The 13,727-nt window shown below is 38.9% G+C and overlaps 1 protein-coding gene across 1 annotated transcript in view; it reads right to left on the reverse strand.

Annotated features, from left to right (window-relative positions):
- Positions 1–3,808: 3,808 nt before the first annotated feature.
- The window catches only part of avl9 (AVL9 homolog (S. cerevisiase)), a 21,675-nt gene continuing 11,756 nt past the window's right edge, over positions 3,809–13,727 (reverse strand). The window contains exons 4-16 of the mRNA XM_031850188.1: positions 13,616–13,687; positions 13,132–13,221; positions 12,977–13,043; positions 11,973–12,013; positions 11,848–11,886; positions 11,684–11,753; positions 10,926–11,404; positions 10,556–10,690; positions 10,250–10,469; positions 9,943–10,060; positions 9,288–9,341; positions 5,381–5,469; positions 3,809–5,019 (exon numbers count right to left, since the gene is read on the reverse strand). Coding sequence (XP_031706048.1) covers positions 4,892–5,019; positions 5,381–5,469; positions 9,288–9,341; positions 9,943–10,060; positions 10,250–10,469; positions 10,556–10,690; positions 10,926–11,404; positions 11,684–11,753; positions 11,848–11,886; positions 11,973–12,013; positions 12,977–13,043; positions 13,132–13,221; positions 13,616–13,687 — 1,602 coding nt within the window. The 3' untranslated portion in view covers positions 3,809–4,891. The remainder of the gene's footprint in view (positions 5,020–5,380; positions 5,470–9,287; positions 9,342–9,942; positions 10,061–10,249; positions 10,470–10,555; positions 10,691–10,925; positions 11,405–11,683; positions 11,754–11,847; positions 11,887–11,972; positions 12,014–12,976; positions 13,044–13,131; positions 13,222–13,615; positions 13,688–13,727) is intronic.

Consider the following 13,727-nt stretch of genomic DNA (forward strand, 5'->3'; position numbering starts at 1 on the left):
ATGTATATGTGTATATATATATGTATATGTGTATATATATATGTATACAATAAGATATATATTTTTCATATGTTTAAAAAAAGAAAAGACGTCTGTTTAAGTGTGTGGGGGGGGAAATAACCAGGTCTATTTTGTATTAGTGTCTTTTTATTTTTATTTAATATCAAACATTACTGTAGTGTGATTGTGGGTAGATATCCATTTTCCTATCAGATTTAATTTGAGTGAATATTGAGGATTCTTGCTGCTGATTGGTTGTGAGAGGAGAGGGCGGGCCCACGGCTGTTGCTATGTCCCAGCAACCACTAGCAGTAGTGGAGGGGGGGGGGGGGGGTCTTCCTACCTTTAAAAACATGAGCACAGGTGCTTCATGACAAACCTTACTAGCATGTTTGGCTGCATCATATTCCTTTGGCACTGTATTTTGAATGAACGTTAATTTATTAAAAAACATACCAAAAACGTTCCTGAAACTGACTCACGGCTTCTTTTGTTTGGACAATAAACAATGACAAAGAAATGTTCATCTGTTTATATGTAGGATTTAATAATTAATCATTTAAATCTTTAAATTAAAATCCCTTTAATATCACAAATTCTTTAAGTTGGGGTTTCATGTCAGGTTAGATTTGTAACTGAATATCTGACATAATACTTAAAAACGTACCCTGCGTCATAAATATAGCAGCATGCTTATTACAACACTACATACACAAAGAAAAATAATAATCTTGAGTTAAAAGGGTTTTTCAGTTGCACATTGATAAGCTAACAGCAATTACTGTTGAAATGTAGGGATTTAAACAGTAATTAACGGTTGTAGAATTAATGTTTATGACCTATTATTAGTGGACAAACTTTGCAATTTAAAAACAAGAAGAATTATGAGGTGACATATATGTGACAAATCAGAAGACAAACAATACATTTATGTAAATAATCAATAGCTGGAGGCCTATTTTCAAATGTCAAATTTGGCGGAAACTTAACAGCCGCATTCAGTATAATGGTGCCTTCTGACCTTTTTTTTTTATTTACCAAAACTACTATTTTCAAAACTTAACTTCTATAAATATACGATTGTTTTCCAAAAAAAATAATAGTTTCTTCAACAAAAGAAGCTAAAAGTATTTTTTAAGAGAAATCGAGGACACTTAAAGAGCAGCTTGCAGGTTAGTTACCTCAATAAATCAGTGAGTCGGAAAATGATGTAGAAACCATATTTAAAATATTTGGCTTGATTCGTTTTTGTCAGGAAATTGTTATTTCCAAACCAAAGAAGACCAACCAGAAGAGCAGTGAGAAATATGAAGCTAAATATTAATTTTGACGCTTCAGAGATGGTAAATGTATATTAATACGCTAATAATGGACAGTTTTATTATAATGATAATATGTCAAAGAGACCAGCAACACATGAGGAACAGGAGAAATCACGGATAATGGTGAGAAATGTAGTTGTTAGTTGTCAAACGTAATAATTCACCATAATGACAAATGGTGAAATGAATTAAACTGCAGTCTCATAAACCCTCCAGCACCTACAGAGCCTTTCCTGTGTTATTGCATTACAACCTGGAATTTAAATAACATTTTAAATGGATATTTTTGTAATGGCCCATAACAAAATAGTCAAAATTGGGGAAGTGAAATAAAAAAAATGTAACAATGAAAAACAGAAATATTATACATGCATAATTCATTTAAATTAAACATTGGTATAATTTACTTCGACAGGGTAAATTAAAGCTATAAAGTCCCTAAATAAGATACTACCAATTACTACCGCATGTTGTGCCGAAATAACTTTCTTCGGTTACGTAAAAATATGAATGACTTTAAAAAAACTAACGTGTTTTTATTAGCATTGTTTAAAACGTTGTCTTGTAAAACATTAAAACCTGCATTAACTTTTCAGGAAAGGTTTGGTAAAAACGTTCTCTTTAAGGATTTGTTAAATGATTAATACAATTTAATTAAAATCAGCGTATGAATCAATGAAAACAATCATGTGTACTTGTGTTACTTTCTGCTGGCTCTCTGAGCTCTCGTGTCCCTGTGATGCTGCCGAATTGTCGAACAACACGTGGTTACATTTTTGTGCGGCCATGTGATGCCACCGCAACAACAACCCTCTCTACAAACACACACTTTGTTTGGCTGACCTACTTTTTTTAACCCAGACACATTTGTACCCAGAGGGATAAAAGAAACGTTCCTCTACATCACCATCTCCTAAAAATAAAAGACTGCGGTTTATTTTTTAAAGTTTTTTTTAATACAGCAATATAGTATAGCATCACTTCCTCTCAAATACAATAAAAGCATCTGTCAAGAAAATAGTCTGTGAATTTTTAATTCACAATACATTCATATCTGTTAAATACAAAAAAATAAATGAAAAAGCAGCTTTTAACAGCCGATATTTTTTATTTTTACTTAATCAAGAAATAAATAAAAAATTCCCGAAATGGCCAAAGAAGTTTTAAAAGTATGAAGAACCCAAAACAAAAGAAAATAAACCATTAAAACAGTTTTAAAGACATAAGGATGACACTCATTACAGCTGTAAAACTGGACTGGACAGAGCATGCTCACGAGATCCACTTTTAATCCAACTGTTGTTGAATATTTGAAGCACGGAGGGAAAAGATCCGGTAAGCAGCTCCAAAGATTAGTTATACGAGATAAAGATTCACATAAATAGAATATAATGGCTGCTTTGTGCAAACAGGGGTCCACAGATATAAGGACTTTTTCCAGTGCTGTCATGACAAAACATGGATATCTATGAGTTTATACACAAACAATTAAATAAGTTATCCGACTTTAAATGTACTAAATATAGTTCTCCTAACGTATAGTATAAAAAGGCCTGGGTGCCTGACGAACACACAGATGGGTGCAGGTTCCCTCATAGTTGGAGGTTTTTCATCACGTTGATCAGGGCACTAAATCAGGCATTAGGTACACAAGGAGTTACGTAATGACATTGTGGTTATTGCAGTAACGGCATTCAGATTTTGTAATTATGTTGGTGTAGTTTACCACACACGGAGAGAAACACGTTTAACAGGAAATGTAACAGTTGTTTTAAATTTTGAGTTTTCGAAATTTAATAATTGAACAAGAAAAATGCCAAACATTCTATGTTGCATGTTTCACAAAATGTCAGAATATGCAGCTTTTATATTTATTTACATCTTTAAAATTAATATCTTAGGGTGTTTCGACTGTTTAAGTCCAAGTGAAAAAAGCATAAATGAATATGTCTATGGATAAAACTGTCGGTCAAATATTTAAAATGAAGCGTGAATAGAAATATAAAGCTTTATATTTTTCCTTAAAGTAACGATACGTTGGTAAAAAAAAAGCACCACCAACCACTAAAATTATTTAGCTAACAATGTTAGCTGAAAACACATTTAGCTAAACACGTTAAGCACCGGCCTTTTAAGCTAGCTACCCCGCTAAAGCTAACGTTTGTGATAAAACTAATCTTCCCATTTCAGTTAATGTTAATCATCCATAATGTTGTAATGCTGCGTTCACACTACGAGCTACACAGCAATAGTCTGCTCGTTATATTCATGTTTCTTTTACAAATTCACAAGGATTATTATTAACGTTAGCCAAACAAAGTGCAAATGCTAACGTTGTACGGTCCAGATTTTTGGAGGCAAACGTTTAGAAACTTTGGCAATTGAAGCCACGTCCTGACAATAATATAGACAGCTGGCTAACGTTAGCCCTCCTGAATATTATTAAATATCATTAACAGTTTGATGGTTGGTTAGTTATCGATAACAAAGAAGCTCTATTACAATTAAATCGTCGTAGTGTGAACACAGCATAAGACAGAGAGTATTTTTAGCCAGCAAGCTAACACAAACGAAATTAGCTAGCTAGTAGTTTAAAGACACCGTGCTTATATCTTTATGTATTAAAAAACATGTTGGAAATATGGGCATTCTGTAAATGTGTATGATTTAATGTCTCTTTATGTCAAACAAGCTGTTAAATTTTAAAGAATTTAAGTAGAATTAGCTAGCTAAGTTTGTTAGCGTTTTCTTACCGGCTAAAATGCTTCGGCTAATTTATTTTTAACCCACTGATGATAACTTACTGAGGATCTTTGTTTACACTGAATTTAAATTATTTAGCTAACAATATTTTTTACCGATATATTTTTGACCATTTATTTTGCTCCATAGCTGTCAAATCGGAAATAGCACTGGACATTTTTTTTTTTTACTATTTTCTGACATTTACAAACTAATAATCGTTAAAATAAATGAAAATAATTGTTAGTTTCAACATTTCGTGAGTCAATCTAACTTTTTTTTCTACGTGAGAATTCATGCAGTTACCACATCAACCACAGTGTGATTACGTCACTGAACATGAACTGAATTTAAAATCTAAACCGAAATATCTTCAAGGTACCACAGCTCATGCTTTTTCTGTCAAATATTTTTTTGTCTGTGATTTATCCGTCAGCAAAATAGTCGGCTATATAGACAAACTCTAGAAATATGCAGCAAAAGAGTAGAACACCGCAAAACCCGAACGACGGCGTCCTTAGTGTCTCACAGGAAAGAAGCATCCAGCAAATGCAAAACAGGCGGTCAGACATTTTGCAGCCTGCTGAAAGATTTCTGGGTTTTTGATCAAAAGCGCCGGGCAGTCTCTGCCTCACAGTGGATATGGACTGTACGGGTATTATAACGGCAGCGCTGCCTTCCTGTCCAGTGTCGCACCGGGAGTCACCAAATTTGTTTCCTCCTTCATAAAAGCATCTCTCAAGTCCACTGAGCCCTCAGGCGTCATGGTAGCAAGAAGGGTCAGAGGACGAGGACAGAGTCTGGTGGGACTGGTGGTGGGTTTGGTTTCAGGGTAGGACCTCTTCGGCGGGCTCCGGAAGCTCATCGGTGGTCACCGCCGCAGGCTGGGCCAGTGTGGAGAACCAGGAGGACATGGCCGACTTAGCGCTGGTCAACGCTCCGCCCACGGACTGACCTGAGAACAGAGCGGGAGAACGGTAGAGACGCCACCAACAAAACAGGTAAATAAATGTTTATTTTACTCAGACGGTAACCTGCATTCTCTCGAATGTCCACCAGGGGGCGACTCCTCTGGTTGTATAGAAGTCTATGAGAAAATGACTACTTCTCTCTTGATTTATTACCTCAGTAAACATTGTAAACATGAGTTTATGGTCTCAATCTCTAGTTTTCTTCAATACAGCATGATGTTCATTTAGTACATTATGGTCCATTTAGAGTCAAACAGGTCAAGACACGGATCCCTTTCACCTTATTTACTGGACGCCATCTTGAATAACGTCTAATTTAGGGGCCTGTTTTCTGAGCTTTCTTACCCACTGCCTTCCCCGTCTGCACCACACTGCGACTGGTGGTCATCATGGCGTTCCCGATCTTCTTCCCTCTCTCGCTGTTCTGCATCGAGCTGCAGCGGACAATGAAGGAGAGGAGGATTCACAAACCACGTATGCAAACACAGAAATGCTGTTTCCTAAATGTTGCGGCCCGACCTGTGAAAAGGGGATTATGTCGGCAGAAGGTCGAGCAGCAGGTGTTGCATCAGATGATTCGAAGCTGACCCCAAGAAGCGGAAACGAGCGACGGGCTACGTTTCACAACAAATGCACGGCTAAAAACAGCAGTCTGGTGCGAGTCCCGAAGCGGAACCTTTCACATGCATCCCCCCCACCCCACCCCACCCACTGACATTCAGCAGGAATCTCACAGCAGCCTGGTTAAAAAAGACGGATGTGGATGCGTGTCAGCAGCTGTCACTGTGCTTTAACGCCTTCTAACGAGCCAAATTATTTAATCTGGACAATTGAAAGGAGAAAATATAGTAAAGACTGCAGAGATCAGCTTCAACATGCCGTCGCCTTCTTGATAACGAGTTAATCTGAAAGATTGTAAAAAGGAAACCCGAAACCAAAGTGTGTGACGGATACGGTGTTTTATCAGACTATGTGACACAGAGCGTATAAATTACTATTTTTAATAATATATCACATATATAATTTTTTTAATTATATTGTGTGTATATATATATATATATTTATTTTTTTTATATTTTTGTATATTTATATATATATTTATATATATATATATTATTTATATTAGGATATATACTATATATATATATTGTATATATTATAATGGTATTGGAATTTATTAGATTTAATATTAAATATTATATTTTACATGCATTATTCAACATGATCAAAGAAACACCAGAATGGGTCTCTAACTTCTACTTAAGATCTCAATATATGTAAATTAAATGTGTTTGAATTAAAGCAGAGGAATCTAGAACCTTGATTTAAATGTCCTGCACGTGCAGCAACATGGGAAGAAATGTTCATAACTCTGTAGCTGTTGAGGTTTTGGGTGGAATAAATGGAAACAAAAATCTGTTTTCAGATGCCACCAAGTCGCCGAAAAAGCTTCCAAGAATCCGTAACAGAAAGCAGCATTTCCCCCGAGCCACCGTGTACGCTCGGAGAGGACACGCTGACTCTCCGTCTCGCTGGCTGACCCAAATAAACAGCTCCTTATGCGGCGCACTGTGGTTCGCTGACAATAAAGAAAGATCCTCTCACAGCCAGCGTCTGCCTGCAGCTCGTCACATGACTCCTGTTTTCTGAGAACATCGCTGCCACCGGCTGCTCTTTGTCCGGCAACCGATGACGAGGACACACACACACACACACACACACCAGTGTTTCCATAATACACATGCAACACAGCACATTCACAAGGGAGTCGAGCGTAGGGCCTGTTTTATTTTTTATAAATAGAGAGAGTGGATGGACTCAACTTGCAAGCTTTTATTTTCTCGTCTGTCCCCCTCATCTTCTCTCTGATGGTCTCGTTTACTGATGGGGGTCACATAGAGGATCAGGACTAAACTGAGACTGGTTTCAGGACCGGGTAAAAGTTCCTCACAGTAACTTTGTGTGCACGAATCCATATTGTTTAACGGATCTTTAAGAGTTTTAAAAGAGTGTTGTGACAGGAAAAATCTCTCCTTCAAAGTAAAAGCACTGGTGTTTACCGGCAACATGTTGTTAAATGACTGAATAAGTCTTCTAAAAGAAAAGCTCTCACACGGCTCTCCAGAGCGGCTGAATCCCCGTCCTGTTTTAGAGCTCTGACACAAAGCCGAGGCAGGAAATGGGAAGTGTTTATTCCTGAGAAGACTCCGATGGCCGAGTGCCAAACTTCCTGCCTGCACCCCTCTTCTCCCTCCACCCTTCATCACCCCCCCTACACCACCACCCTTCATAGAGTGGAGAGCCAGCCATGCCCCTTCACCTCCTTCCTGGTCCCTGAACACACCACGATTTTTAAAAATCCACTCGTGACTCAAAGAATCTGAAGAATCAGCAACATTAAAACACAATTAAGGCAACTAACGATTATTTTATTGATTAATTGATGGTCTAATAAAAAGGTTATTAAACTAGTTTACAAGTGGCCAAGGTGACATCTTCACGTTCTTCTTTCCTTCTTTCTTACTTACCTTCTTCCCTTTCTACCCATCCTTCTTTGCTTCTGGCCTTCCTTTCTTCCTTTCCTTTCCTGCCGTCCTTCCTTCTTTCTTTTCTGTCCCTTTCCTTCTACGTCTGTGGGCTTCTGTCTGTCCTTCCTTACTACTTCCTTTCCTTCTTTCACCCTTTCCTTCCTGACGTTACTTTTTTCCTTCCTTTTGTCCTTCTTTCCATCCTTCCATCCCTCTAATCTTCCTTACTCCTTTGTTCTTCCTTCCTTATCTCCTTCCTATCCTTTTCCTTCTTTGCTTCTGTCCATCCTTCCTTCCTTGCTGTCCTTTTTCCTCCCTTCCATCCTTCTTTGCTTCCTTACTCCTTCCCTACTTTCTTACCTAAGTGACGTGTTTGTGTCATATTCTAAACTTAATTATTTGTGGCTCACTTTGTGGCTTTTTAAATCACATTTTATTACAGAATTGTATCTTTTCTTCCACTTATGATTTAAATGTCACCTCAGATAAACTAAACTAAAACCCAGTTTAAGGATTTTCTTCCACCGTTTGTTTGTTTACTGAAGATTTACGTCAAAGTTCACGGCGGCCAATGTCACCGAACACCCCGACGGTAAAGTGAGAGCATACAGCTAAGTTAGGGATGAAGACACTCAGCTGAGTGTGTGTGTGTGTGTGTGTGGGCATTTATCCGACACGTAACACTAGAAGCGGCGCTCCAGCTGTGGTCGGACTCAACTTTCATCCAAACTTCCTGGAACGAAACCAGAGCTGAAGCTCTGTTTTTCTTTTTTGCGAATGAAACTCGCTCATAATTAATGAGTTCAGCTGATACGAGGCTGTCACCACCAATCGCTGAAAACAAGAATAGTTTAGTTTCCGTTAGCTTAGAACGATACGTTTATATCTACTCCATGTTGCACCACCGTAATTCTACGGTAACCCAGAACGGACAAACCAAACACTGGCTCTAGATTTGCGTAGTTCTCTTACTTGCTTGACACACGGGAGAAGTTTCAGTTGGTTGCGATCTGCAATCTCACCACTAGATGGAGCCAAATCCCACGCACTGTCACTTTAAATTAATCTTTAATTACATATTTTCTTTACTGCTCAACTGTTTTTGCTTCCAATAAAGATATTGTTACACATATATTCTTTAAGTTTTTCCCATTATGTTCCTCCAGTTTTATTTTGGAGTAATGCTTAGAATTAACAGGAAGTAGGGAGAACAAAAACACATTTTTGCTCTTAAACAACTTAATCCTTGCTCTTAAATCAATACTTTGTGCGCACGAATCAACAGAACATGAAGTCAGACAATACTGTTGACATTTTAACAGCTGTTTTAAGGTTGCAAAAGAGTCTAGAATGTCTCCTTCAAAGTAAAAGCACAGGAGAAATGTTCTTAAAAGAATAAATAAAAAAGGAAAAACATGGTTGCATTCAGAGGTTTTACAGTAGATATTTTCATTGTCTTTTTTAAAAGGAGCACAACACTGTGAAATGTCTTTAAAGGTTCCTCCTGTCTCCACATGAGGGCAGCAACATGCATCTTTTGGTGAGCTCCATAAAAATAATGTGACCCAACGAGGTTTGACAGCTCTGCTGCTGACTCTGCATTTCACTGTGTTTGTTTTACGTCTGACATGTTGTTGTTTCTGATCTTCCGTGTCTCTAAAGTTGTTATGATTGTACAAAGCAGGCGATGAAAGAGTGAGAGAGGAATGAAAGAGAGTACTCACTGCGAGAGTCGTAGTTTCACGTCAGCAACACTGTACTGGCCCTGGAACGGGTGTCTACAGAAAGAGAATTTAATCGTATTAATTTATCTAAAAACATGATTATTTTAATAGATCCTCAATCAATAAACCCGTGAGATTATTCTCAATAACAAATGTCACAATATCGGCTGTGAAGATAGTTTTTGCAGCAATGCGTTTGCTTTAAACACCAATACTTTACCCATTTTACTTTGTATATTTAATATACATGTACAAAGATTTAATATACTTAATTCCCCGGTATTACTATTAGTAGTTTTGCCTCCATTTCATTTTCTCTGTTTTGGGATTCTTCGTTCACGGTGAAGACATGAAAGAAAACGTTTCCTTCAATAATTCAAAGTAAAAAAGGTGAATAACTGATACACAAATAGTCATTTTGTGGCGATAGTTCATGACATTTTATCTTAATTAACCTGTAAAAGGGTGGTTGAATGTATTATTGTTGTAGCAGGATGCTAATGTTGGCTTAGAAGCATAAATGGGGTTCTCTACAGCGGGTTAAGTATTTCTTTACAGAGCTGAAACAGATGACACTCTTGATGTTGCTGAGTAGAAATACTTTTTTAAGGTCCCGGCCTAAAATACGTCACTAAAGAGTTTTTTGTCCACCTACCCCGGCGTGATGGCGGCCATGGCGGGGTGCTTGTTGCTGAACCAAACCCGGTAGTTGTGGGAGATCTTCCAGGCCGTCACGAACGGAACGCCGTAATCGGCCAGCAGCCTCTCGTTGTCTGAAATAAACGGAGATGTTCGAGGTCAGTGAAACTAGATTTACTGTCATTTCCTCTAAAGAGTCGGCCGTCATTGTTAGAAAAAGTCCCTGAAGACGAGTCACAAGTATTTATATAGAATCAACTCATCGTGACTTCAATGAAGAAGTGACCCAGTGAATGACTGAGTCACTCAGTGAGTCTTCCCACCTTGCTGTAGCGCAGAGGACAGTAATGAGTGGAGGTAAAGGGTGAACTGCGCTCTGATCCACTCGTCTCCTCCCTCCCAGCCCGTCCCGTCCAGGAACACGTCGTCTCGGTTCTCCGTCACGTGTTTCAACAGGTAGTCGGCGAAGCGCAGGTCGGCCGTCGTCAGGCTCAGGATCTTCCGGAGCTCCGGGTCCTGGATGTGGACTCCACCTTCCTCCACCTGTAAAAAACACACAAAACATACAGTATTTACCGTCAGGAATATCCAACTTTTACTACTAAAAAAAGAAAATAAAGATGTTTTACCTCGACGATGGCATCGCTGAGGTGCCTCTGCTGGCGGAACAGGACGTTGGTCGCACCGGCGACAAAGCCGCGCACCGTCACATCCGACAGGAGGTGATGCTGCTGCAGAGCCATGTAGGGCAGACACAGGTAGCCCTGGCAAGGAAAGGGAAAAGGTCACTACGTGTACAACTGTGTACACACACACACACACACACACACACACACACACACACACACACACACACACACACACACACACACACACACACACCTGTCTAAGATATTTTAGGGGACGAAAATGAGAAAATTCACAGGGGGGAAAGTACGTAGAAAATAAAGTTTGGACAAAATCTAAATCACAAACAGAACCCTCTATCGTGAGTGTTACCTTAGTGAAGATGGGGAGCGGCAGGCCGTACTGGTCCTCCTCCAGACCGGACACCAGACCCTGGACCACCCCTCCCTGGCCGCCGGCGGGCTGCGGCTGCACCGTGATGGGCGTCCCCAGCTCGGAGTCGAAGACGTCCGGCAGCAGCAAATCCAACTCTTTCCCCTCGGCGGCCTCTTTGGGACTCTCCTCCAACACGCTGGGGTCCAGAGTCTCCCAGTCGCTCTCCGAGGACTCCGGAGAGCTGCGTGACGGCGGCTTGAGGAGGTGGTTGTCCCCCTCTGTGCTGTTCCCGGAGGACAGAGACTCCACGGCGGGTCCGGTCCCCTCCAGCTCCAGCTCGGTGTTGGCGATGTCGGTGACGGACACGGAGACGAACTCCTCGGTTCCGGAGACGCTCTCCACCAGAGTCAGGTCCTCCGTCAAGCTGCTCTTAGGCCGGTAGTGGGACGAGTCCACCAGGCCGTGCTCGATCATACCTGCAGGGATTAAAACGTTGAAAAGGTTTTTACTATTCACATATTTACTGATTTATCAGCGAGAAGAAATGAGACATTGTTTAAACTCGCCTGAATTAAATCAGATTTATTAAAACCTTGTGACCTTATAATGACATTTTTGTATTAATCAATACCCTGTTTTTTAAGACTTTTCACCCATTGTTTTTACAGTTTTTTTATCCGTACAGATGCATGAAAAACAGCTGTACATCCTAACACAAGGCCTCGTTTAAAGTGCAAGAGGAGAGAGTTTCTGACCTGGAAACAGTGATAGAACCGTCATCAGAGCTCCCACTAGTCTGTTGACAGGAGACACAAAGAAGAGGACCTGCAAACAACAACAACAACAAAAATCAAACTTATAGTGTCGTTTTGTTTCAAAAGTTCTGAATCGCTAGAAAACATGCGTTTGTTAATCGTACCTTCTTCTCTAGCAGAATAAGCTTGAAGAGGATGAGGACCTACGAAGGTAAAACACGAAAGAGTTATTTCATAACAACTATTACGCAACCAGCAGACACTTTAATGCTCGTCTGTACTTCTCTACCTTGTGTCGAAAGTGCAGAATTAAATCTCTTGGTGATAACCCTGAGGGGAGAAAGCAAACAGAGTATCAACAAATGAGGAATAACAACAATCACCACAAATATGGTCCGTTTATAGAATATCCGTTTCTCTGGAACAACAGATTATGAATCTTCTTACACCAACGGTGAGTATTTATGTGATGAAGGAAGATCTTCTCATGGAAGCCACAGATATTTTTTACAAAAAATAAATATCTGTGAAAGATTTACACATATTTGCAACACTTTGTCTTTTTCCAAAATACTATTTTGAGTTAAAATGCGTGAAATTGAAAATAAAAAACACAAACTAGTGTCAAAGTACATTATTATTAACCTATATGTACCGAAAAATGTCACTAATATTGTATTGCAGTATTTATTTGGAATTTTTTTAAATTGTATTTGACTATTTGTATATGTTTTATACCACACACTTATTATTTATTCCTATCAGGGTTTTTTTAATTTATTGTATTTTTTTAACTTTATTTAATTACATTTTTGTGTCCCACTTACAATTTTTGTAACATTTTATTTATTTATTAAGTATATGCAATAGATTCTGTTTTAATGTTATTAAAGGACTATTTAAAATGTAAATTTTGTACATAATTCTACAATATATAATGCAATACATGCAGAAAATACAAGTAAATGAGAAGAAAACAAGAAATATGTTCAAATATGTCACACAAAACATAACAAAAGTGAATAAAATAATCCTGCAAAGTGGATCCTTTGAGTGTGTTAAACATAAATAAGAATGTTTAAGTGTCCAGGTTTCAAGCAGTATTAATGGAAGAGCATTTCACAGTTGAGTTATCGTGCAGTTTAATCATTATTGCACATTAGTAACCACAATAAGTAATAAGTAACCACAAACTACGGGGTGAAATGAGTTCAAGGGACACACTGCAAAAGACTGCTTTATTATCCACTACTTATATATAAAAGTATATATATTTGTGCTTGTTGGACCCACCTAGATACACCTGTGATCCCTCCAGAGACGAGCCCCTCAGAGAGCCGTTCATGTGGTCGTACAGCTCCTGCACGGCGGGACGAGCAAACAGGAAGTCAAGAAGAGGCGATGACAGGAAAAAATAAATGGTTTCCGTCAAGATTATATATTCTCACCTTTAAAATCGAGATCTGTGAGAAGTCTTTCTCCTCGAAGTAGGCGTGTGTGATGAGCTGTAGTTTAGCTTGAAGCAGGCCGAAGAGAGGCTGGGAATCAACAAACAAAACGTGTGCGAGAGAGTCATTAAATGTTTCATCACACTCAACCATGACTCCCGTTTGTCCCAGAATCTTTAGGAAGGAAAACAGCTCATAATTCATCTCTTATATCTATTTCATGCTGCTGTGAAAACATCCCCTTTAAACAACTGACTTATTCAAGTTTCCCACCAAAACGCTTTGGGCTTTAACCTAAGTCAGCCAACACTTTTCCAAACGTATTTTTACAAAAACGTTACGAAACAAAACACGAGTACTTAACCGAAGTTACAGTCAGAATCTCTAATGGCTCATCCTGTCTCACAGCAGTCAAAATTTAAATCTGTGTGGAGACGCATGAAAGAGAACTTCTCTTTTTATGTGGTGAAGATGAAAGACTCACCACTCTGCTGAGGACGCACACGCTCTTCTGAACCGTCTCCCTCGTGACGTCGGCCTGTCGCACCTTCAGGGCCTGAAGACGGATTAAAAACAATATATATATATATATATAT

Source organism: Anarrhichthys ocellatus, unplaced genomic scaffold (assembly GCF_004355925.1).
Source record: "Anarrhichthys ocellatus isolate YVR2014 unplaced genomic scaffold, GSC_Weel_1.0 scaffold10, whole genome shotgun sequence".
NCBI classification, from domain to species: Eukaryota; Metazoa; Chordata; class Actinopteri; order Perciformes; family Anarhichadidae; genus Anarrhichthys; species Anarrhichthys ocellatus.